Source organism: Ptychodera flava, chromosome 6, assembly GCF_041260155.1.
Source record: "Ptychodera flava strain L36383 chromosome 6, AS_Pfla_20210202, whole genome shotgun sequence".
Taxonomy (NCBI): Eukaryota; Metazoa; Hemichordata; class Enteropneusta; family Ptychoderidae; genus Ptychodera; species Ptychodera flava.
The window spans coordinates 37,963,038-37,989,261 of record NC_091933.1 but is presented as its reverse complement, the minus strand read 5'-3'; the positions used below and the strand labels follow the sequence as shown (position 1 = coordinate 37,989,261).

Here is a 26,224-nt window from a genome sequence, read left to right as displayed (position 1 = left end):
ATCTTCATTGAAATCAGTGAACTGGAATATAAGTTTTGGAATACTGTGTCACATTTCTGTTCCTTTGAGTTCTTTGTAAGAAAAAAATCTGAAAAAAATACTCCCCAAGTGCCATCAAATAACACCATTTTAATATCTATTTTTCAAAAGCTCCAACGGCCACCCTCCTGACCTCCCCCGTTGTGCTGTCGCTTGTGGTGCTTTTGCACCACATCTTCACTCTCTTGTAAAAAATCCTACGGAGAACACTGCATGTCATCAGAGCACTATATACAGATACAGACCTGTACATAAGCCCCTGTCACAGCAATGGAACCTCTTTCCAACACGGAACTATGTACCACAGGGTTTAATCAGGGTCTGTACAGGGCCTGTCACAGCAGCAATCCATTTTACTGTATTGATATTTAACTTTCCCAATTTCTTTTTTTAGGGGGGGGGGGTCACTCAAAATTTCTGTAGCATAGAGGGGGTTACTCAAACACGTCATGGTTGGCAGGGGAGGTTACCCGAAATATTGGAGTTTCTAAAGCAATTCCTCCGACCCCCCCCCCCCCCAAGGCCGTAAATAATGACGGTTCCCTAATTTGCTGTACTCGGCCGGACGCTTCATCCACTGCCCACACAAGCACAGTCCGCCATGCATTCGAGGCACCGCATGGATCCTGGGCTAATTTACCTAGTAGATAGCTCCCGTACACCTAGTGCTCCCCTTCCCCGCTATACTTGGTTTACTTGCTCCCTGTGCCATGCTCGCGAGTAACTCACCATCCGCACCACCACATAGAGGTTCCGTGCTTGTTGTGGTCGGCTGTTTTTCTACGCATTACGCGCTTGATATTCGCGGTAACTAGCGCCACCAACGGCGGTCAACCTTATCTTCGTTTCCAACAGGAGATTTGATTGGTTTATTCTCAATTCATTATTTACAAAGCGACACTCTATTGGTCGATATTTAGGTCCGTTGTATGAGTATGGGCTTTTCAAATCAAAGAAATCACTGTCCACTCCAATCGACACCTATTCATAATCGGTTTGCTACAAAAAATCTGAGTCGATTTACAACAAGGCTTGTCTTTAATCAACCATGCAAGCCCCTGTTGTAGAAATCACACAAGCTCCTCAGTTTTCAAAACCAAGAAAGAAGATGTGGAGATCGACGTCGAAGATGAAAACTCAAGCGACAGACGAGAATCGGGACAGATGTTACAAAAAGTAAGCTTTCTTTTGTTTTTGTGTGGTGGCCGTAAATCGAGCTGGCGGAGTAGGTACGAGAAATCGTTGTCTATCCATAGAGTATCATGTTTATTAGCTTCTTGAACATCCATTTTTATCATGCCCACTGTGGCGAGTGTACGGGTTCTTTCACACCGAACGAACGTTCAAACTTCAAATGAGTGTGTCATTTTGACCCGGCCAGAGACAATACAATATGGGCGATACAGGTTTTTTCATTGTAAACAAGCATGGCCACGTGTTAGCAAGGCCTGTAGTCGTACTTGTTTAATTTATTTGTAACATCAGAGAGGACTCTTTTACCGCTATAGTGGTGTATAAGTTCAAGAATTATAGATAATATATAAGTAAATCAATCGAAGGGCCCTAAGGCCAGGGGCTTCAACATAACACGTACCTCCATGAACATACCAATCGTAAATGATCCCATCATTGTATCAACATTTCATGATTGTAATTTATATTCACTGTTAATAGACATCAGTACAGATTTCTACAGTCTAAGGTTCTTCATGTTACTTTATACGATCATACTACCTCCATGATACGATTCACCCGTTTGGATATAACCAAAGAGTTGGATAGCACCACCAACCATACTAATAAAAAATACATAATTTCTTGTACGTTTTGTCTTCTGGTTCCTCCATGGTTTGTCGTAAACAGTAGAGAAACGTTTCTCTACTGTCTATGGTTTTGTCAAGTGTGCACAGTATATTGTGAATGCAGTGTGCTACAGTGGAATGACTGTTAGTAGGTACAAGTTATAAGCACACCACATTTTGTCATTTTAACAATCATTTGGACCATAGTCTTCTCACACTGTAGCACTTTGTAGTATAGATGATGATGTAGTCGAGCCCTTTTATATAATATACAATAGCATGAGACACACTTAGTGACTATGAGCTATGAAATACAGGTCCATCGTATAGAGCTGTGGCAGATTGAAGCGGTTCTGAAGCATAGGGCACATCTTTCCTTTGTAGATTGTAGCAGAATGTCTTAGTATTTTCTCCTTCATACAAAATGAAGCTGTACTACATGTAGCTGTGGATGGAAAAAAGTTGGCCTCCGAACTGCAGCAATTTGATGGAGTTGACATCAGCCAATCCACTAGCTGCAGTACTGTAGCTTGAGGTTTTTTCTTAGTTTGTGGGTCTGGTTTTGCTGTCCAATCCACATACCCAGGCAAAACCTAGAGCTACAATACTGCAGCTACCAATCCACATGCATGTATTATTTTCATGTAAAGTTATTATAACTGGTTATGTGAAAACATCCATTCCAACAGGCCACTGCCAACACCAAACTTAGGGACGCGAAGTTTACGCAGGAGAGGGTCAATACTGAGATCAGCTTCAACCCTTGATATATTTACAGTAAGTAGGTTTTTCAAGATGTACTGTGTCAGACAGCTTGTTTACATGTAAGACTGTTTTGTAATTTAGTGTGTGAAATGCCAAGTAGAATCATAGTGTCAGGGACTGTGAGAGCAAATGTTAATGCTATGGCATGAAAAATTTGAAGAAAGTACTCTTTGTATTGCCTACCATGCAACCCACGCTAGTCCTAATGAAAATACTTTCCACATCTGTTTTTGATCAATGCCTGTTGTTGTGCGGTCCATGGTTGCTACTTGGCCCTAAATTTGATTGGTGGATTACAAAAAGTAAGTGTAAACATCTTTTATTCTTTTCTTATCACCACACATTTTCATGAATGTTGATCTTGGCGTTGGTGAACCATTTGGTGTCCTGTGGAGGATATATCAGCTACATTGCACACAATATCATTGTGGGACCATCCTTCATTGGTCAGGGGGGTATTTGGTTAGTAATTTTTGGACTCTTTCTACCATGTTGTGCAAGACAAGCTCCAGTCATAACGAACGTCAGCACCCTACAGGGATGAAAGGTCATATTCACAAGTCAGTGGCTGCAGTGTGATTTCTGTTAAGATGGCGCCCTCTTTCCAATAACAGACAAAGCACTGTGGCTGTATGATGCAAAGCATTTTCCTCTGTATCTCCTGCTTGAGTTGCATGGCTAGAAGATGCAATGAAGACAAGTGTGACCAACATCATTAAAATTTTCCATTTTTATGAAGTTATGTTTACATGAGGCTTCACTGTCAACCTCACATATTTAACGAATTTTTTTATTACATAAATCTGAGAGAATTTTGAAGGCAACTTTTCCCTTCTACTGATCACTATGAATACTTTAAATCTTTTACCACAGTTCGAAATATGCAAAAAAAACCTCACAAATATTATTTTATAATGATGAATATAATGTGCTGTGTATCCTCCAAGTCAAATTTGTATGCCCCTGACGCACTGGGTATTCATGTTATACACAAAAATGTTTCAATATTGCGTGTATGGAATCTGACTGAAATTTATTAAAATCATTAAACTGACAAAACAGGAGAGAAGTGACACAAGTTAGAGGGTGTGCTACATTTGTTAGTCAAACATTAATCAGTCACAATCACTCATTGAAAACCGGACAGAATCCAGCATGTGTTACAGCACACTGACTCTGCAGTACTGCTGCTGAAATTTAAAGATTTCTAGGTTCCACAGGTCAATTTCTGGCCTAGGGCCCCATCAGAGTACATTTAATTGAATTTTTTTTTTCAAATGAGCGTAAGCTCAGTCATAACCATCAGGTCAAGATACTGCAGTGTAAATTGTATGTTTTGCTCACAAGTAACCAATTTCCCCAATGCCATAGGATTCACCTAAATAGAACAGAAGTACAGAAATTTGGCAAAACAGCTTTAGAATTTCTCTGATTTCCACCAAACTCATGGGACATCACTTCATATTATCATTATAAAACATTGGTTTCTGTTTGATGAAGGAGTGGGAATATACAATACATATGCCTGAAGTTCAATAGCGGAAATTTTACAATCTAGGCCATATATAAGGTATAAAACGTCCAGTCCTTAACGGAAAGAGTCCTCATTTATAGCCAGAAAACCTCAATGGAATGAGGAGAAGGTACAAATGTAGATGAGCTGTAATTAAGATTATAATGTCCTTTTTTGCATCATTGAACAGTTCAACCATGAAAGGTGATAAGTTGATCAAGCTGATTTTTCACTTCCAAACAAAGATGAAATAGTCCTTCAAAGTACCTGACTATAGAGTAACTTTGTAACGTGACAGCCAATTTGTATTGTTATCTTTCTTGTTATCACACCCAAGGACTAATGAAGGTGTCCCATGAAAATTTTTTACCTTAGTGCAATGAAAAAAATCATTTGCAGCTGAGTGTGAAATGGCCAGCAGTGAAATATACTGCCCTCTAGTGGTAGAATTGGTTTTTGCTCTTGTGTGGGAAGAAAGTTGCCAACAGTGAGAAGTTTTATTTCTCGCCCAACTCTTCTCTAAAATACACAGCTTGAAATGAGTCCAATATCTCCCATTACTGGAACATAATTTCTGTGTATTTTTCATAAATATTCATTTGCATGTCAATCTCATTGATAACATGACTATCACCCACCCACCCACATCGACATTGGAAAACAAGGTGATATTTATGTGCATATTACATAATAGAATTAAAAGAAGGGAATTCAGGACATTCTGTAAATTGTCATTGGAATTGTAGCTGTTTTAGATTTTTATTACCCTCTGTAGAGGACAGCCATGCAAGTTTCTGGCATGATTTTGGCATTCCATACACATGTACAAAAGATAAGGGGCCCATTGTCATGTAAAGCCCACATCTGAATACATCCCACACACAAGGCAGTGAAAGGAGTGACGTAGGAAAACTGTCCTCAGAGCGTGCTTTGCACCATTCCGAGAATGCCAGTAACAAATCACACTTTGTAATTTCCGTCATACAGCGCAAGAGAAAACGCAAGGAGCCCGATGACGACAATATCAGCGTATGCAGTCTCGACATAAAGGTGAGCAGTGTTTCACTCCTCAAGTTTCTGGGTTTCAGAGGAAGATGTCAGTGTCTAGAGATAAAAAGAAATGATGCGGTGTTTATCAAGTGATGTCAGCACACATGTGATGTTTATCTCTCTGTCTATGATGTCATAAGCGTGTTTTTGATTTAGAAACATTTGAAAAAAGAAAACATGTACTGTAAAATATATTTTGAAAAGGTGGCACATTTAGGGTAAACTTTAACCCCACTTACTAGATGTACTTGCCATACATTAAACAAGGGAGTATCTATTTTCTGCTGCTGTCAAGGTCACTTTCATTGGACTAGTCTTCTTTGTTGGAAGTCAGTAAAACTTGCTTTCCTTTTCAATTGGTCATTTGCAACTCTTGTGAACTTTTGCCCCAAGTCAGTAACCCCTTAAACAGGGTTCGGGGAAAAGAAAAGTTTTACAAATCCATGTAAACTGTTTATTTGAAAAGAACTTTATGCTGTTTACCAAAATGTGCATCCGTATAGGAAACATGTCCATGGGTCACAAACAAAATCTGAGCGGTTTGTGAGTTAACGATGGTATTCTTTGTGTGTGACCTTTTACCTTGCTATCACCTGTATGGCAAATAGCTGGAATTTTACTCCCATGGAAAGCAAAGAAAAAAACAAAGGAGAGCAAGCAAAAGTTAGTGCTGAGGAATGCTAGACCTTTGTTTGTGAAATGTGCTTCACCCATTTTAACATCCCCCATATCATTGCCTTATGAAGTGTGCAGGCTTCAACACTCTGTGATCGTAAACGAGAAGGTATTTCCAGTGAGGGATAGGTATAGAAACATGTGGGTGTCCCCCATTGTCCAATAACAACTGTAAAGCGTGCCACTGTAATTGCTCATCTTTCATCAGCGTTCTCATTTGCATTCCACGTTTTGAAGCCAAAAGAGCTATCTTTTTCAAAAAGTATCCATAAAATTTGTAAATAAGCATGGACTTCTGTATTTATCAATTTTACATTTACAAATGTAATTCCGGTGTAATGGTAGTATGCTGGTGCTGCCCATTTAACTCTTTGTATCGATAAATCATGTGGAAATTTGGCAGCTTTACGATGATAGAGGGCAGTGTTCTGTACCAAGAGCATAACATCTGTAGGGGTAATAAAATGTTCTAGAAAATCTATATTTTATGCTCAAGTATTGATGGCATCCGGGTTTACATTTAAATAAATCAAACCTTGAATCTCAAGATTTTAGTCTGTTCTCTGGGAAAAGAGAATTTTTGCTTTATCAGAAGTGACAATTTACAAGGTACTTTACAAATTTATTTATGTAGTACTTATTTGTTGACCACACACTTCAAGGTGTAAATTTCTCAAAGCCACAAAAATTTTGCCCACTATCACATTCCCAGTGTAGAAATATTTCATTCAGCCTTGCCAGCAAGGAAGTTGTAAAGATAGGAGCGAGCCGTTTGTCTCACCTACGTGGTGGGACAGCTAGTGGGAAATGTCAATTCTAGATGACTCTCAAGTTGTCTACAGACTGTGTGTCAATAACAAGGATGGGTCAAAGGGTACATTTGTGTATTCTCCCTGGCTGCTGTGGTTTGGTATCCATTATTTCGTCACTCCGGTGAGAAGTTAACCACTTCCGAGGTAATCCAACTGTACCCCAGGACACTTGAAGTTATTAAATCAAACAATTAACAGTACTTTCAGCTGATGATGGAGGACGGCAGCTGACAGGTTGTGACACAGTGTCACAGTAGAAGTGTGGGTTTTGACTGGTCACAAGTACAGTGCGCATGGTATGAACTATGGGAGAGTTCACAAGGATCTGGAGTTGATACAGTACATACAGCTACCAGCTATTTACAAAGAAATGTTAGAACCGTGGCACCGTCTGCAAACCACTTACAAGACCCCTATTAACCGTATTATGCCATTATTGCATTGATAGAAAGCCTTGCCGCTACATGATATCACAGCTGAAGAAGTCAGCCACCCAGTCTTAAAGAGTCAGTATTAATGAGCCCAGTAATTTTGTTAGGTTTTCACAAAGAGGAATAATACGTTGGAGGAAGGAAATGTTGGTTTCGTGACAGAGCTGACTTCCACAGGAACTAGGATATTCCCATTACAGGCTTTGACCTCAACGTTCCGCTGTGGTCTGTATCTTACTGTTTGTGGTTTGAGTGTCCTCCGTTTTCTATACAGTGTTTGGAAAAAAACACTGACCCATATCACGACTGTGTACGCTAGAATATCATACCTACCAACTACGTTGTCGGCAGTAGCGGCGTCCACCCTCAGCCTAGTTCCTTATCAAAGTGGCCTCCATTAAGATAACATGTAATAAAAGGATTGTACCGTGCTTTTTTAGCATTCATTATGAAATTCTTGCGAGGCATGGCTTCTTTCTCAAGAAGAAGGCAGGCGCTTGGCCTGTTTTTTCAGATAGAAATATTACAATGCTGTGAAAGTAAACGCCTAAAATTATCTGCACTGAAGTGAAAATTAAAATCACCAAGTTCACACTTCAGAGCCATATGTTCATATGAAATATTGCTGTCAGGTATTGGCTGTAGTAGTGTGGTGCCTAAATGTATGCTTACTTGAATAAACAATTACCATTATGTAGAAACATATTTGTGGACCATTTAATTGTTTGCAACATTTTTCAAGGTTTTCTCAGACAAATCACTGCATTTGCAATGAACATTTGTAAGTGGTGTAAATGGTTTTAATGCTAACAGTGTTAAAAAAGTCAATGCCAGCTAGATGGCCGATGTTTATGGAGATTCTTGCGAAATTATTATCAGAAGGGAAATTCATGAAATTTGAGAGACTTTGTTGAAAGGACTGTTTATCATTCCCTTTTTTTATCTCATTTTTTTTTGAAGTACAGAGAAATACGAAGCATCATACTGTCAGTTTATTGAGAAATGAATTCTATCTGTCCCATACTGAATGTTAGTCTCAACTCCTGTATTGGACATAACACACATACAAGCTTTGTTGACATGTTGAAAAGGAGGCATTGCAACACGATGTTTAGAGAAGGACAAGAATCCAGATTTTACAAACAGACTAAAAAAATACTGGAAAATGCATCAACATTTACAACCAATGGAGTTTTAACCTGTACAAAATGATGCAAAGGTATGTCATCTGGAAACCGTGGAAAAATTTCAGACTGTAACAAGATTTGACATTGGAATGAAAATGATGGGAGAATTATTGGCCATTTAGGTTGTGATCAGCATCTTCCCATAACGCTTCCAGTAGACCTACCAAGTAAATCTGTGCAATAAAGCAGTGGACATCACTCAGTTTATTGAGAGATAGGGACTTAAATGGGTCATGAAATTGCAGGTCATCCCCAGCAGTGTAATCTAAATGTGCCAAGTCATCAGACAATTAAACAAGGGAAAGTACTCGGCTGAACATTCTGAGATTTGAAATTTAGTGTGTTCTGCTGAGCTGTTGAAGCGGCAGATAAGAGAAAACAGAGAGAGAGAGATTCTGTTGATGAAAAATGAGCAGCCATCATCACTTGGCGATCCTCAAGTGTGGCGTTTGAACAAAACTCCAATAATGCTGCTGCAGTCAGAAAAAAACAACTAAGAATACCTGGAAATTTTTACATCAATCTTTCAAACAGAAAATGTTAAGTTATGTAAGTGACTAATCTTGAAAGTGTCACCTTTGGTCATAATTTATTTGAGTTTTATTTTTACAAATATATGCACATGGAATATTCAAAGATTTGATGAAGATACAAGTCAAAGTATGAATCCCTGAGCTATGGTATTTGCATTTAATTTGGTTTTGTAATCAATAAGGTATTATGTACTGTACACAACTTGATGCATTTACAAATTACCTCAGAAGGCAATTTTACGTCACTGTTATTAGTTACACCCCCTGCACATAACCTTGTGAGAGAGGAAGGTTCATTGAAATGCGTAATATATGAAATCTGGTGGTGTTCTTTTTTTAGTTCAAAAGTTGAGATACCATGCGGAGGACATCCCAAAAATTTATCATTAGCATACATCTTGCCATCAGAAAAAAAAAATGAGTTCAAGGTTACACAATCTCATTTTCGACTGAAAAAAACACTTTGAGCAGCTCTGTGGCCTTTGAGCGTGAAGAGCTGCACATTGCAACACGTTGAAGGGGTTGAACTTTTTTCTTCAGAAACCCAGACTTCAACTTTTTGAGAACTGCTTGAGACAACACTTCACCTGACGAGAGTGTGTGTGAAAGAGAGTGCCCAACATCAAGGAATATATCATATAGCACTCCGTTTTTCCCATATTTGAAGCCGTTTCAAGGATCTCATTTTTACTTGATGAAGAAGGATTTTTAGTACTTTTGAGGTTAACAGCTTCTGAATTTACAAGATGGGCTTTGTCTGGACTGACCGATGGTCTAGATTGCGTTTGTCTCAAGTACATAAGTAAATGAAGCAGAGACATCATTGAAATGTCCTTGTGTCAGCATAAATCCATTATCCTGTGAAAGTGAAATCTGCCCTGTTGAAGCCTAAATGAATCTATCCCTACGTATGGCTGCATGCTGTCCTTGCAATGAACCGGTCCCCTGAAAGTCTTTTTTCTTGATATTTCCAGTACCACCTGACTTAACCCTTTCAGTGCCAAAGTCAATTTTTGTAACCTTTATAAAATTTGCCCCAGTCAAACTTTTTTAGATTTTTGCCAAAATTTTGGTGTAAAACTGTAGCCAATGAAATGTGATATCCATTTGATCCAAATTAACAAAAAATTACAGAAAAATTCATAAAATTGATAACATGTGCTGAAATTTTGGTAGGAAAATTACAGCCCTCAAAGGGTTAAGTCAAAATGAACTGAAGTGTTGTTTCAACATATTTTACCCATTTTACACAAATTGAAAATCTTTTACAAATCTCTTTTGTCACCTCCAATATACTAAGTATGTTGATAAAATGTTAATCACAGCTATCATACAACTATTGTACTTATATGTGATGTCTTCATTGTTTGCATGATATTCTACATCCATCGTCAAAAGCAGTTAAGATTTCTGAAAGGTGATACAAGTATTTCCATGGGTCTGCTTAGGTGATCAAAAATCTTGATTTTGATCAGTAAAATGTACCGTCAGCAAATATCAATATTTCAGAAATCTTCACCTGGTGTGAATGATAGAGATTATATAAATATTTGCATGTGTGTTTATATATATGTGTAGAGCTAGGGGCTGTCCATCACATTTTAGAGGAAAGCAAATATTTAGAGTTATGCTACATTGTAAAACTTAAGCTTTGCTCTAATCACAGAATGCATGACCTTGAGATAGAAAACTTTGATGGTTTTAATTCTTAATTTTGCCTTTTTATGTTGAAATTTCAACAACAGAATAGTACATGTAAAACCCAGAGCTATTAGATGATGCTGAGATGTTGTTTCCGCAACGGACTGGAGAACTACAGGCTGTCCTCCCACATTCACCCTCTTTTTCCCCAACCCCAGCAGCATGGCAATGTCAGGCCCAGGGATTAAGAAGTGAAAAGTTTTATGATAGCTCTGTAGGAATCAAAGAACAGTTTTGTGTAAACTTTATAAAAAGGAGAATGTTTGGAAACCAGATCTGGGAAACCTTTGTCCGAGCCGATCCGAGAGTAGATTTCATTGGGTTGATGGTGATTGGATCCTCAATTTCCCCAGCAAGACTAAACATCTGAGTCTGCTTGATATGTGATTAGTGAATTCATCCAGCAATCATCTTTGGCTCTGCGTGCTCATTTGAAGGACACATTTCACCGCAGGGTTGACAGACTGCGCAATACACACACGTACAGACTCTGAATACACACGCTCTTCAGGTTTTTTAATCTTTCGCTTTTTTTTCATTTGGAGAGATTTAATCTGCTCATTACCTATATACATGTGAACCTATATTATGACGTCAGGTTCTGAGGTAGGTTCACCTTTCAGTATGAACCTTCAGGATTTTTCTTTCCATTCATTTAGAATAGTACTTTGCTTGTAGGATTTAAAGCAAGCTTATGATAATTCTCTACTAGGGTTATATCAAAGCGAGAAAATATGTGTGACTTGTCTTGTACATATGCATCACTTTAACGCCATCAGAGCAAAACATATTTATCATCTACTGTTGTTTACCATAATTTTTTCTCACGTTTATCATCATTTCATCAATCGTTCGTTTGAGAATTTAACGCTATAAAAATAAGATGTTTGTAGTGCAAGTGTGATCACCACTCCCCATGCAGACTAATAGGTTTGTGTTTTTCCAGCGGCGTTTCCCTAGCCCCGTCAGCATTTAGTAAGTTAAAGCGTCTACGTAACAGTTCCATTGCCCCTGAAGCACTAACCCTCTCCTGGATAATTAGGATGCAAGTCATTTCTGAAAGAGAATGTGAAAAAAAAAATACCTGGCTGGCCTAGTTCCAGTGAACCAGTGTGAATGAACAAATTACATGTTAAAAGTTTTTGGTTGTATGCCTAATTCCGATTATCACAGATGTCTGTGAATACATCTCAGAAAACTTCTGTCCCTCAATTTTGTGCATACTCAGCAATTAACCGTTCAGTTACCTTCTGAAATTATGTGTTTGCTCCACCAAACCCGTTTATGAGACACAGGTATATTGTTTAACCCTTTGAGTGCCGTAGTTTTTCCCACCAAAATTTTGGTGTAACATCTTACAATTATTAAAATTTTTTTCTGCATTTTTTTATAATTTTGGACCAAATGGACATGGCTATCCTTTAGGTACCGTTTTTAGTCCAAACTATATTAGAAAAATTAAAAAAAAAATTGACTGGTTTATATTTTTATAAAGGTGACAAAAAAGTGACTTTGGCACTCACAATGTCAATGCTACACATGCAGCTATTCTTTTGTGTTCTTGTATAAGGAACAAATTCATTGACAGTGAATGTTGTAAGTTGTTGATGTTTCATTTTGAAAATGAAGTATTTTATTCTACTGACTGAAATGCATTGAGCCATTGATCATCTGAAATCTGCATTTAGCCTCACACACTCACTGCAGGCTTGTACATTGTACAAGCCAAAAATATCTTCATGACATAAGTTCTGACGTCCTCTAGATATTGCATCACCATATTGTTTATTCTCTTTTATAATTGCATCATATTTATGCCAGGAGAGTAATGTAAATTTGTAATTTTTTACATTAAACATCAAGAAATAACACTGCCAAAAGATGGTTACAATTTCCTTTTAACGTTGATGCACTATGAAATGTAAGGTGTTGGTTCTTTAAGGACTAAGTATACAAATCTGTCAAATACTTCCACCTCGGAGCTTTCCTTCTGTGCCTATCTTTGCCTGTAATAGCATTAGCTTTCACCGAAGGGAGAAATTTGTGTATACACATACTCAGTGACACGGTGGTGCCGATAAAGACTCCGATAGGTTGTTGCCATGCACATTTGGAAATCCTTAGTAGCAGCTTCTGATCTTTCCTTTGCAGTTGTTATTGAGCAAAACAGGTGTCATCTGCTTTTATTTTGTTCTTCTAATCTACATCATCAAGACATCAGTTTACCGCTATCCTTCGGTAATCGCATGTACTTTCATCATGTCTGTTTGTCCTGTACAAGTTCCTGGTCTTTTTCCACAATTACCCCTCCATTGGCACTGGTGTGATACTCTTTGGGACCCAATTGTCGTGAACCTATCAATCAAATACCCTTTGTGTGTTCAGGAAGCAGACAAGTGCTTGAACCATTACATAAATTGGTAGATACTTCCTTTCTACTGTCTGTGGCTCTGCCTAAAAACACTGAACAGTTCAATGCAGACAGCATAATCTTGACCGATTAGCAAAGACAGACAAATTCAGGAAACGTGGGAGGAGAAATCAACCCCTTTTTGTTCAGAGATGGGGGAAAGAAAAAAAAATGCAAAACAAATTCAACCAAGGGAAAAACCTTGGGAAATCATGTTCTAGTGTTAACACACTGCATTAAGATAAAGCTGCGGAAGCAATGTTATGTTAATTTGGTTATTGACTCTAGCAAGGGTAGCACACTTGACAGGCCTTTGGAAAGGGGATGAAAAGTTTCCAAGGAGGTGAGACATGTTTATTTTTCTCATCAAGTGGAGTCTGACATGACGACTGGAAGTTGTCGACATTTTCCTTAAGTCGGCAGATTACCAAATACCACTTGCCCATCCTTACTTTGAGAATACAATTGCACCAGACAGTGTAGTTCCCCTCTCTGGAATTTCGGAGGGCCATTGTTTCCGAAAGTTTCACATAATATCGAGGTTGCAAATACCTGTCTTCGGGGCAGAACCAATATGTGTGTGCAAGTGTGTGTATCAAGCTAATAGGATCAATTTGTGGGAACGGTTGTCATTTGCTACTGGAAATCCACAAAAAGGAAATGACATTTTGGCTCATCTCCACGATGAATGACATTTCTAAAGCATCCTGTATGTACGTTGCAAATTGGTTTTCTGATCCAATTTTTTTGGAGAGCCCTTTTCTTCATGGCAAAACTGTACTCTCAGAAATTTTTAATACACTTAATGCCATGGTGAAAGAAGGCCAGTCTAACCCATAGTGTACACTAAGTAGACATAGAAAGTACTTTTATCAGATAAGGTGAACTTTTTGACAGTTTCTTGGTGTTTGTCCCGAAGGACACACCGCCATACTGTATGAGATTTCAATATGTTGGTAGAAATTATCGATAGAGACAATATGTTTCAACTGTATAGTATGTGTTGTTTGTGGGAAAAAAATATTATTTCAGCCAAAATGGAAATTTAATATCTACTTATGATGAATAAAAAAATAAGAATGGGTTATATTTATGAAAGGGAATAAATATAATCCAACTCTCGGCATGAATTATCCGTTTGGTATTCCGTGTAAACAAGGATGGGCTAATGACACAGAGTTACGGAGAAGTTAACAATGCAGCATTGAAATACAGTGGTAAAAGAAACCTGTTGAAGATCTATTTCGATCAACAAATGACATGGGATGGATGGCATAGTCATCCGTGAAATGCTGCTTTCCGTAATCGGATCCATAGTTTCTTAAGCAGCGCGTAAGAGTCCCATCCCACACTCTCTGCATGCCTTAGCTGGCATAGAATCCAGAAATAGTCCGTGTGAGGGATTCCATCGGAAACACTGACCTACTCACCGCTGATGTGTTGACACAAAGTTCAAGTGAAATATGACAGTCACATATTCTTTTCTTCATAGTTCTAAATTAATAGGATTACATAACAGTAACCTATCTTGATGGTGGAGTGCCAACAGTGGAAATGAAAGTTTGTCATTGTTTCGAAGAGCAAACTGCTGTTTTACACTGTGAGTTCACATGCACGGTGCTAAATTTTTCTGCAGTTTGACTTTAACACTGATAGAGCTGGCCTGGTAACAAAAACAGACCTGGCATAGGACTGTCCAGAGTGTGTCCTACAGAAATGACACCCTGCCCTAGCGGTCATCATAACAAGTCCCACAATCAGCTCTTGTCCGGGCGACCTGAAGTGACACCAAAATAAGCATGTCATACATATTCATGAGCCAAGCTGGCCAGTGTTCAGTTTCCTTTAACGTCGCTTCCCAATAGGCTGCCTCTCTCTTGTTACCTTCCTTTGCGTGTGTTTGCCCGCTTCAGATTTGGTGGGCGGAGCTAGCATATCTTTAAGGTTGTTGCTCTAGAAGACTTCCGACAGACTTCATTCTCAGTATAGAGGTTAACTGTACGTCCAAGCAGTTGTTTGTGTAGAGCTCTCGCTGACAAAGCCACTGCTACAGCAGTGTTACTTGTGCCTGCTGCCGACTGGACAAGTGGGAAAAAACACGCGCATATCTTCGCTGTGCTCTTCTAAATTATGGTTTTTCACGGGTCAGCCACAATGTCCATAACCAGATATGGATCATATGATTTTCTCACATCGTTAGAGGTAAAAAAGAATTTTTTCTTGATAGAATTTCTTTTGGTTGATATTAGTATTTGATAATGAGCCCAGAGATGGCATGATTTATCTGTTATCAATCTGAACTTTGTAATACAGTGGTGTAATTCTAGACTTGTGCAGGTAACTTGTGACAGTGAGATAACCAGTTATTATTAGCATGGAATTTTTTTTTGAACCTGTGATGTTGCCTGCTGTTGATGTTGTGTGTAATTTTTCCAAAACCTCCGCTTACAGTACTGAAGAGTTGGAAAAACTCCATGATCTATATGTTCTATGCCATATATGCTTTTGTGATGCAAACCCAGAAATGCAAAGTATTGACAAATGTTCAAATCTGCAGCCAGAGAAAACGTGATGCTTGACTGTCCTTTCCTCAAAACCTTTTACATCATCACGTTCCTGGTATCTTATCTTTTCAAGATTTCTCTCAAGTGTGTCCTCAGTATCTCGTGAGGCAGATCCTTATACTTGAAAGATTGTGCTTTCTGTGAGTTGTCTTGAAGTTGTCCCATGTGCCAAAACTACCTGCTATATAGATAGTGACATTTTGTAAGTCAGAGCTTTGTAAAATTCTGGTCTGCCATATGGCCAACAGCATTTTAGATTTGCTTTTTTTATAGGCCTGCAAAAAGAAACAAACAAGGCTGTTAGTGTATTTTCAATGTAAACTTAGTGTGACCTTTTTTCAATTGTAACAAAAACATTTTCTTTTCTCCATTCATTGCCTGGTAGGAGCCAAGTTCCAAGCGAGGCCGTTCAATGACCAGGGTCGCATCATTTGCCAATATCATATCTCCAGTAAGTCATGTGAAGAAAGTTGGACAAGTACTTCAGGTAGGCGTGTGTTCACTGTTTGAGCTGCTCTCACTCGGTCTCTCTGTTTATATTTTGGTAGGAAGTTGACCACAGCTAGAGGGTGGGTGTGGGAACCCAGGATTGTGGTCAGAGTGGCTTTGCATCTGATTCAACGGCCAAAACTTTGAACTTGATTTTGATCGCCGTGTACACACAGAGAAAGAGTCAACAAAACAGAAATGATGTAATACTTTAGGTCAGGTGTTTGATTATGACTCAGTTCTCAAAATTCTGAAATGTTCTTAAAACAATTATTTAAAGTAGTTTTATTATCCTGTCATGTGAAATACTGAATATTTGGTGTAATAATGGGCTGTCGGGTATCCAGAAATTAATGGGCTGAGGTACAGCCAGGCGGCACTGCAAAAGAATGCAAAAAAGTCTTAAAATAGGCATCTCTTTGATCTTTTTGACACCAGACATGTTCAGTGAGAAGGGAACAGTTGAAGAGTGGAGTCATTTTACACTTACTGCTAAAGAGCCAATCGCAAAGACAATTTCTTTGCGGAGAAAAGTTCAGAGTAAAATGTCGTTTATAGTTCCCCAGACGCAGACCGTGGGCGCTTCGGCAATTCAAAGGATATGTAAGATGCTAACTCTTAAAAAAGAAGAAATCTTGGGAAAAAAGACACCCACACAAAGCCATCTATCTCTCCTAAAATGAGTTCATAAATTAGATGTAAATTGGCGTAAATTGCCTAATTTAGCAAGACCTCCCCCACCCTGGATTTCATTTGCAGGGCATTACACACGGTGTGCTACTACTATACAGCATACTGAAAAGTTTTGATAAGAACCTGGTAAGCTGATAGTTTCGGAAATTGAACGGTGCAGTTTGAAAAGCCAGAAGGAATGTTCCTAATTGTGCTATTAGGTGGCAGTGCCCGGTGCCTTGCATACAGATTTTGTCAGGAACAAGTTTTACCTGGAAACAGTCCTGCTGACTTACTATAAAGGCTGCCAATTACCGTACGTGTTCATTTTGTGTTCATATTTATGGCATTTTCATCACAAATCTGTAGCGTAACACAGAACTTGCGGAGTTTAACCTGGTGTCTATTCAAACAAATAATAAAAGGTCTTGGTTGAAAACCCCATCATTGATATTATAACTTTCAGTGGACAAAAAATGCAATTTTAAGCCATGAGTAAATCTCACAATTGCCTCTTTAGTTGATATTTTTATATTTCACCATTGCATTCCTTCCAGTCCACAAACTGTACACGTACTTGTCCAACAGTTGAGTGACAACAATTGTCACGTCCCAAATATTGACTGAAGGATATCATATAATGCTTTGACGTGACTTGACTGTGCTATACTCAACGGCCTGTCTCTTATGCCTTTGTCAGTAACACCCCTGCATTCCATGCATTGCTGCCGGGATTTGCCGGCTGAAGGATGAGCTATAAAATGCAAATTATACCGCTGTTAAGATTTTTTTTTTTTAAAAGCCAAACAAAAAATAGACCAACAAAGACGGTAAGGATGCTATTGTACAGGGAGGGGGACTGTATTACAGTTAGTCTAGTCGGTTGACGTAGGGGCTTTTTTCCAGAATAGCATATGTTGTTTTTGCTTCCGCAGATTTGTCAATCCCCTTGATTCACATTTCTAAGGAGCCTGGCTTCTCAAGCCCTTATTATTTATCATGTACATTTACACGCAGTCGAAGGGCTGATAAATAAAGACAACAACAAGCATATATAAGGAGCGGTCAGCGGAAATTTCTCTCATCAGTGTCTTTCAAGGGCTGCTCACAGAGAGAACAGATCTCTGGATCTGTACACTACCCACACAGCGGGAAAATAATGTTTTGCGTTACTGTCGCTCTCCCTACACAGAGGTCTATGAGTTTCCGCAATATCAACTCATCGCCAAACTTCACCATCAAACCTTACACCAAGCCACAGGCCACGCCGACCAAGAGGAGAAATAGCAAGCTTTGGTGTGAAACCGTCCACAGCGATGTTAACCAGTTTCTGTCTTCAGTGGACTGTAAACGGCAAGAGGTGGGATATTTTATTTTTTTATCCTTGTATCGGAGTATGCCTGGTCATTTACCGGGCGTACGTGTAAACCAACCTGTTTGTGAATCCGCTACCGATACCACTATTGTCAACTGATTTCCTTAATATTGTTCAGCATAAGAATGGGTCTATTGTACTTTTCCTTTTTCATGGAAATATTTTTTACATTGCGTAAACTTCTGCTAGTGCCAATCATTTTTATTTACTTGTGTTTCATGTTTATTTCCTTTTCCATTTCTCAATTTTTTCAAACTTGAGTAATTGCGTGCGTCATTTCTGTGTGAATTTGTGCGGTTGAATGCGTTGATTTCTGCGTGTGGTCTTTCCCCCTGGCTATTTGATGCATATCAATTTTCATTTATGAGTGGTGATGTGGTTTGGCAATGGTGTGCCACTGTGGTTTGTGTGTTCCTTATGGCATAATATTCTGCTGGAGAATATAAGTGCATACATTAAAAATTCGCAAGAAGGTGATACAAACATCACAGTATTGCATGGTGGCTTCTTTTCTTTTCTTTTTTTCAAAAGATGTGAAAACAGGCAAAACTCCCAAACATACTAGTCCAGCAAGCAAAATATCAAAAAGTGAAAAACATTGGTGAAAAGCAAATTTGTTTGTCTTTTAGAAATCAGGTTTCAAATGTTTGTCACTGTCTCCTTGGTGATGCCCAGTTTGATGTCACCACAGTTACCATGAGAACTGTCAGACCGCATGTTTGTGGTATGCTAGTGGTTCCCCTTTTTTTTGCATAATAGATACCCAGGTAAACCGTAGATTGTAAAAAAAAAGAGGGGTTATTGATCAAGTGGTCGATCACCCCACAGACCTGTTCTACTGTCTTCCTGTGTAGATTGGGCATTGAAAGACCCAAACACCTGCTTTAATTAAATTAGAGCTTTTAGTCCGGCATTAAGTCAGATTAAAGCACTCTGAAAGGGGGAGAAACAATGAAAAAGACAAGTGAACGACCTGTAACAAGAAAATGGTTTGAAAAAGTCATGGATAGGATTAGTCCAAAATAAAAACCCAGGATTGTTTTGGGGGAAAAAATGTGGTATTGTTTGTTAGCTTTTTATGGGATGTCTGATGGCCCACATACCACAAATGGTTTAGTCTTGATGTGACACTAGAGTGGACAATGGGACATACGAGAGTGTTTCCATACCTGTGTCATGACATGTCAATGGACCCCTCTCACCTAGTTTGCATACTCCAGAGGTGAGAGACCCCTAGCGCCACTTCCTTTCTCTCAGCTTGTGATTGTCACCGTGAAAAATGTGGCACGCAGCGAGCAAATAAACATGGGAAGATCAAAGTTTGAATTATTTCTTTACGAGGTACAGGTATTGGTTTTGCTCGGGGCATCAACAGTCTCCCCGCGTAATAAAATCAAACACAATTTGCCGTCCTGATGGGTTCCTACTTTGATTGACGTCACAGGGAGAGCTGCAGGGGGAACGTGAGTGTACGACTGAAACCGTACACTGCTAAGGTGTTGTGCTGCCGTCGGTTTGAAAAATAATTGTGTTTTCTGTCCAATTGAATGTGTTTGCTCGGCAGTTGTTGTCAAGGGAAAAACAAGTCGTTAGGAGGGAGCAAACAGGCCCATTGAGACATGCACTTGGCAGTGTATATGTCTGAGTGTTTCTGTAAAGGTTATCTTCTGTTACAAGTGGCATTAGGCAACGAAAGAAAGATCAACAGCTGTAAACTTTTTCAAATTTCTCAACCTTGCTTTCTCTATTAAAACAAAAAGTAATTTGCTGTCACAGTTTTTATAAACTGACAGGAAGTTTATTGCAGGCAAATTGACTCCAGAGAAAGTTACCTAAAAGTCTATTGTAAAAGGCAAAGAGATTGACAATATGTTTGTAAACAGCTTGCACAATAGGATGACTTTGTGCACAGCCTTGTTGGATGAATTAGGCCGGCCTCTCTTATTGTCCTTGTTGAGCATGTCAGTGCAGAATAGGATTAAGGGGAGAACTTGGTGCCTGTCTCTAACAGACAAAAAGATCGCCTCTGCACACCTAAGCTACCTATGAGGGAAAAATCAAACCACAATATGAACTTTCCGAAGCTCATTTTCTGAATCACAGTATTTCAGATACATCAGAGACTAGGGCTTTGCAGAGTGTAGATGTGATATTGCCAAGGCCACTCGATGTGCATTTCCCGTCGGCAATTGTCCTTGAACCAGACGCTCTCCATGCGAAAGAGCTCACATGTCAGTGTGAAAAACTTTCTTCAAAAGCATTGGCATTGATTTTTGGACATGGCCAACCATCTCAAATCAGCATTACAACATCATCTTCACTTGATAAGGTTCTGCAATGTACGTCATTTCCTGCCTTACACAGTCCACCGTAATAATACACCAGAGGTGAAATTTATTGTGAACAAGTCTTGAATGCGAAATACCCTACAGCAGTGTAAGAAAAATATAATAGCATTATTGTAAGCCATATAGGGTTCAATACTCTATGCTAGAGTTCTTACTTCTCAGATCTGGTCTTTGCAACTGTGTGGAGTTCATTGATCTGTATAATGAAGTGTGTAATCAGGCAACACTGAATTAGTTACATAACTGTTAACTATGCAAACAAAAAAGAACTTATACCACATGCAAGGTGCTACTATCTCCCAATCTGCAAAAATCACACGTGATCTTCTTCATTCGCAAGCTACTTTTAATATTTAAATGACACCATTATACATGCATTGTTTCGCAGAAACATTGACTCTGGGTTTCCCCCTCTATAATTTTTTTCCTGATTAGTTATGTGGAATATATTTATCATGAAAATTGTCTTTCTATGAATTTACATAATAATTTACTCAAAGTGCCAGTCACGGCTGGTCACTCGTATAGAGATTTGTAGAAAGTGTGTCAATAGTCATAGCTTCAAGGAATATCTTAGGCGTGTTCTGGCAAGCACAATCATTAATCAATGTCTTCATTATATCTGCTGTGTATTATCTTTCATATATACGTGCATTTGAGATCATCTCAAGGAACACACAGCAGGACAGAGGCAGAACAGAGCGGCATTAATTAGAGGCATTTAAACTGGCACGTACAGCAGAGCTAGCACTGCAGCTTCAAGTTCTGTTTCTTTTCAATCTCTCAAGCAAATCCAAATCACTCCGTCCACATGGTCTACTGATATGTGTATAAACACTTATCCTCGTGATATCGTGACGCAGGTATCAGTGACGATAGCCTGCCTGCCTGGGGCTAAGTCATCATGAATCAGATCAAATTAAAAAAGAATGTAAACAAAAAAAATTGACTAAATCAATAAGCAAAATTATTTGCATGGGAAAAAAAACTGATCAAAATTCGAGCATTCTTTGTAGAGGAGTTAGGCCCGATTTGACTTTGGAATTGGGTCAGCAAATAAGAACGAAGTGTAATAAACAAAGTACTCCAGGCCTTAGTAGGGACATCAAAACATGCTATCAAATAAGTCAACAGATTCCAATCCCGGATACGTCCCAAGTGACTGTCTGGCTTCTCAGTGCTCTCCCTGTAATTATTGGGAATCACTTCACATTGCCTAACTTCCAGTTGGCAATTGCCCCTGCAGAGTCAATGAAACCCTAGAAGTGAAATTGTTTCCTCAGAACGGGGCCACCGAGAAAAGAATGTCCGCAGAAAAAAATGTTTTTCAATCAGAGTGCAAGCCGGGATTATTATAGGAATGAGGGCATAGTTGATAACAGCAAAGTAGGGCTCCAGTGACACATTGATAGCTTGTTTATGCATTTGCTACAAGAAGAATTTACAGCGTAAAAATATCATTGATGTCTGTAAAAATACTAGGATGTGTTATATTTGTAATCCTGTACCGCATTGTGCATTCCATGTAGTCAAACTTCACCAGCTAGATCATGAAGAGACAAAATTTTACTATGCTTTGAATCAGTTCCTTGATGTACAAATTTTTAATAGTCATTATTTCCTGTTCTATATTGCAGGCAATATTTGAACTATTTCAAGGAGAGGAAGACTTGATTGAAGATTTAAAACTTATAAAGAAAACTTACCATGATTCCATGAAGTCACTAGGAATCTTAACAGATCACGAACTCCAGACGATATTTGGGCCTCTGGAAAGCCTTGTGCCACTTCATGAAGGTATGTTTGTTCATTTGTTTTCCCCATCTCCCCTCCTGCTAATCTCTCTTTTCAGCCACCAGTCATATAGGGCTACAGTGCCTGGCTAAGCAATAGATTACCACAAAGAGTATAGCTGTGTATTAGCAGTGTCTCTTAAATGCTTCTAAGGCCCAAATTTTATGTTTTGTTTATAACATTTGCGGCTATCAGCCCTGTTTGAAATAAGCAAATGGATAAAAAATGACAGCCGCCAGTACAGCTGTTTAGTACACTCTAGTGAGATGAACCTTACAATCACCATTAGCTTAGAAAAATATCACAGTCTTTTCAGTTTAACTGTAAATTACAAACAACATGAAGCAGTGTTACTGAGCAATTTGTCCAGTTATGAGTTATTGTGCTTTCATACTGTTTATCTACTGTCTTCGTAGTCATCCATTACAATGATAAGGAACTGATCTGTGTTTACTTCAACAGAACTTGTGGAAAATCTCAAAAGGCAGCGACAGAAAGATGGAACGACGGAGAACATGGCCAGAGTCATTCTCGAATGGGTAAGTTTATATGAACTTTGTTGCTCAAATGCACAGGGTGTAATAAACTCACGCTTACTTGCACAAAGAAATTGAAACCTGGATATTTAGTGGAGTTTATCATGCAGCAGATCATTGAATGCAATGGAACCTGTTCCTTGCAATAAAAGTGTTTGATCTCTCCTCCTTCAGCCCCACCCTCCATCTCCCCACACCCCCATTTATCATTCTGATGATCATATTTAGCTCTGCCAATCTCACAGCAGGGGTTAACAGCAGGGCAGAGTACATGTGCTGCATGCCGTTTTGAACGTAGCTTGTTATCCTATATCAGTTTAATTTGCAGTTTAATTTTCATTGATGGCGTTTCAGTGGTTTTATTTCACCTCATCTCTCCATGGGTCCAACGTAGAAATTGACAGTTCTCAATTAGTTCAAATTACATCAATCAAAGTTGGCAATACCCGTTTTGGTCCCACAAGATATCTGATATTGCCCCAGATCGAACCAGAATCTGCGCTATAATTTCCGGACTTCTTAGCAATAGCAAGTCTTACAGGTTCAACCCTTGGATAGTTTTGACGTCAATTTTTAAGAAGCCACAAAAAAACTGTAGATGGCTTCCATACGGAAATGCGTAGAATCAATTCGTTATCAATGCAGGTTAATAACATGAAGGTAACAGTGTCGGCAATATTTCACGTGTACTGTCCCAGTTTCTCTAGGAAAATAACTCACAGCCTCCGCTCCTTTAGCGTCAATTGATGGTAAATTTGTTAATCTTCTGGGGTTTCAGCTTCCACGGCTATCCGGTAGCTACGTGTCCTATTGTTCCAACCAAGTTGCCGCGAAGGCGCTCCTTGATGAAAAGAAACATGACAAGAAGGTGGAAGACTTCCTTCAGAGGTGTATAGAGTCGCCGTTCAGCCGAAAACTGGATTTGTGGAATTTCCTAGACGTTCCCAGGAGTCGACTGGTGAAGTATCCGCTCCTACTGAAAAATATACTCCAGTTGACATCAGCTGACCATGAAGACAGGCAACATCTTATAGATGCTGTAAGTTACTCTCCTTGTTGGCATTGCCTTCTTTAAATGAGTTGCTCCTTTTTTTTGAGAAAAAAAGAAGAAACAAAAATTGTAACACTTACACAAGTTTGTTATTATCACACAAGTAGCTGATAACCAAACACAGTGCATAGTAAGTGCAAGGTTTTGCATATGACCTTGTCGATCCGTACGGTTCATATCTCAACAAAGTGCAGCGGAAACTTTTTATTCAGACTTTGGAGTTTCGAAAATGATCAGACAATGCGTGAATTGAAATTCATACGGAATCTATGTGACAGCAGGAAATTGAATTTTTGAAATGTTTTATTAGCAAAGTCGGTGTCGCACTGTGATTTTATTTTGATGTATTTGATTGCTTGACATTTTTTCAGGTGAAAGTATCAGAGAGTATAGTCAGGCAGGTGGACAGGAAGACAGGGGAGGCCAAGTGCAGGCAGTACATTACTTCATTTGAATACCTTGACGACAAACAGATGGACCCACTCATCAACAAGCAGAAAGTCTTGCTCTGTGGTGGAGTCCTTCGAAACAACAAGGGAACGGTGAGTTTATATTCATCAAATCACTCAAAAGTTTCAGATCATCTAGCAGACTGGTGGTGTTGTTCAAGGAACTTCACAGGAATAAGCATGTACCTAGTGACTGATAATTTCTACTGAGAGAAAAAAATTGGCCAATGTTATGAAATTTAGTGTTTCAAGGGAAAATTTCATTGTGTATTGTATTCTGCCAGCATTGTCATCCCTTGTTTAAACAACCCCCAGGGTCAACAGTGTTGTTGAGTGGGAACATTGATATTCAAGGGCACGTGTTTGATGACTTCAATGCTTTCATAACAGGATATCTCACAGTAGGTATTTATTTGATCACACACTCAAACGGAGAAAGCCACTGAGATCTAAATACCAGTCTTGCAGGATAAAAATTTGACCAGTCGGCACATACTGGACAGGCAGACAAAGTAGCTGAAGGGACTCTAAAGTTTGAACTGGATATTCGATCTTTGCTCTGTTTCTAATATAAGCTAACCAAGTGCATTGCCTCATTACCTCGGAAAATGAGTTCTGTAGCTACCTGAACAGCCTCCAGCCAAGGCTCTTTTTTGTGTGGCATTTTACAATTTAGGACCCCGTGAAGGCAGTGTTCCAATTTAAGACATTGTTTCTGGTTTTCTTTACACTCCCCATGGCATAATGTAGAACAGGTGTCCCTAAAATTTGACATTTGCATCAAAGACTTCAATATTTTGGACTTCAATAGAGCCAAAAAGTTCTTCCTAAAGAATGAAAAATGTCTAGAAAGATAAAAGGAATCTGTGACAGAATATTGCCATAACACTCAAATACTGATTATGTTTTTGTTTCTCCCTGCAGAAGTTGCACGTGTTTCTCTTTGAAGACATCCTAGTGTTCACCAGGCAGGCGGTCAAGAACGACAAGAAGTGCTACCAGGTGTACAGGCAGCCAATTCCCGTCAGGCAGCTCATGTTGGAAGACCTTGAAGACGGGGAAGTGAAGATGGGTGGTTCTTTCAGGGGAGCTTTCACACAGCAGCTAGGTAATTACTGTCAAATTGTAGCACTGATTTTCACATCAAGTTCAAGGTTGTCAGCTGTTGTGCCCTCAAAGCCCATTGACTCAAGATTTATTCTCTTTGAGTAAAGATAACTTTATGTTACATGCATTGGTCTGACCCAAAACTTTCCAAAAACTCCTGAATTGAGTCAAAGATTTCACAAATGTCACAATGGTTGTCAATGTAGATATTGATAAATATACATACTCAGAGCCAGGCAATTTGTATTTAGTTTGTGAATAATTTTTTCGTTGACAAAGAATGCAAGAAATGAAGTATGCAACACAGCAAACAGCTCAGCCACAGCAGTCATGTTGCAGATAGAAAACACAATTTCAAACCTGACTTCTTCCCTGCTAGAAGTGATAGCTCTCATAAAATGCTCTGGGCAGATCTGGCCCATTAGAACTTCTGTCTGAACACAGAGTCCAGATTTTCTTCGGAGATAATGTCTTCCTTTTCTGTAGAGCTTTTTTATCAGCGCTTGCTTTTGATACACCAATATAATGTTTTAGCTGTTTGATGAAGCCCCACTGGCATTACACAGAGACCTGTAATGGGAAATGTAACAAGACCGCCACCCTAATTATTGATAAAGAAGTACAGGACCCCAGCAAGCCATGCAATAGTCTTGCTTGCTGTCCCACCGCCAGTGTTTAGACTGTGCTGCCGGGGTTACTTCCGAAAATAATTGGTGTCACTACCACATGCCCAGACTTTTGGAGATCATGATCTTGGCTCTGATTTTTGTACGCCTAAAAATATCAGCCTGACAGGATTCCTGAGTATTTCGCCTCGCCAAAAAGAAACACTGCCCACATAATCAAACTTTGTTTGGTTTTCTGTTCTCATGTATCGGTGCATCAGGATGTGATGATCTTATGTCTTTTAAATTGTTTATA

At 39.0% G+C, this 26,224-nt stretch overlaps 2 protein-coding genes across 4 annotated transcripts in view; one reads left to right on the top strand and one right to left on the bottom strand.

Annotated features, from left to right (window-relative positions):
• The window catches only part of LOC139135692 (uncharacterized), a 76,887-nt gene extending 76,077 nt beyond the window's left edge, over positions 1 to 810 (bottom strand). Inside the window, exon 1 of the mRNA XM_070703319.1 lies at positions 769 to 810. The gene's annotated coding sequence lies outside the window, so the exon portion shown is untranslated. The remainder of the gene's footprint in view (positions 1 to 768) is intronic.
• A 169-nt stretch (positions 811 to 979) lies between these two features.
• The window catches only part of LOC139135689 (rho guanine nucleotide exchange factor 3-like), a 27,606-nt gene continuing 2,361 nt past the window's right edge, over positions 980 to 26,224 (top strand). Inside the window, exons 1-10 of one of the 3 annotated variants that reach the window (XM_070703315.1) lie at positions 980 to 1,215; positions 2,531 to 2,618; positions 5,107 to 5,169; positions 15,868 to 15,969; positions 17,836 to 18,003; positions 22,004 to 22,163; positions 22,623 to 22,699; positions 23,475 to 23,735; positions 24,119 to 24,289; positions 25,121 to 25,304. In XM_070703315.1, coding sequence (XP_070559416.1) covers positions 1,088 to 1,215; positions 2,531 to 2,618; positions 5,107 to 5,169; positions 15,868 to 15,969; positions 17,836 to 18,003; positions 22,004 to 22,163; positions 22,623 to 22,699; positions 23,475 to 23,735; positions 24,119 to 24,289; positions 25,121 to 25,304 — 1,402 coding nt within the window. In that variant the 5' untranslated portion in view covers positions 980 to 1,087. Of the gene's footprint in view, positions 1,216 to 2,530; positions 2,619 to 5,106; positions 5,170 to 14,755; positions 15,121 to 15,867; positions 15,970 to 17,835; positions 18,004 to 22,003; positions 22,164 to 22,622; positions 22,700 to 23,474; positions 23,736 to 24,118; positions 24,290 to 25,120; positions 25,305 to 26,224 lie in introns of those variants that run through there. The other 2 variants (XM_070703316.1, XM_070703317.1) reach the window with 2 other exon arrangements.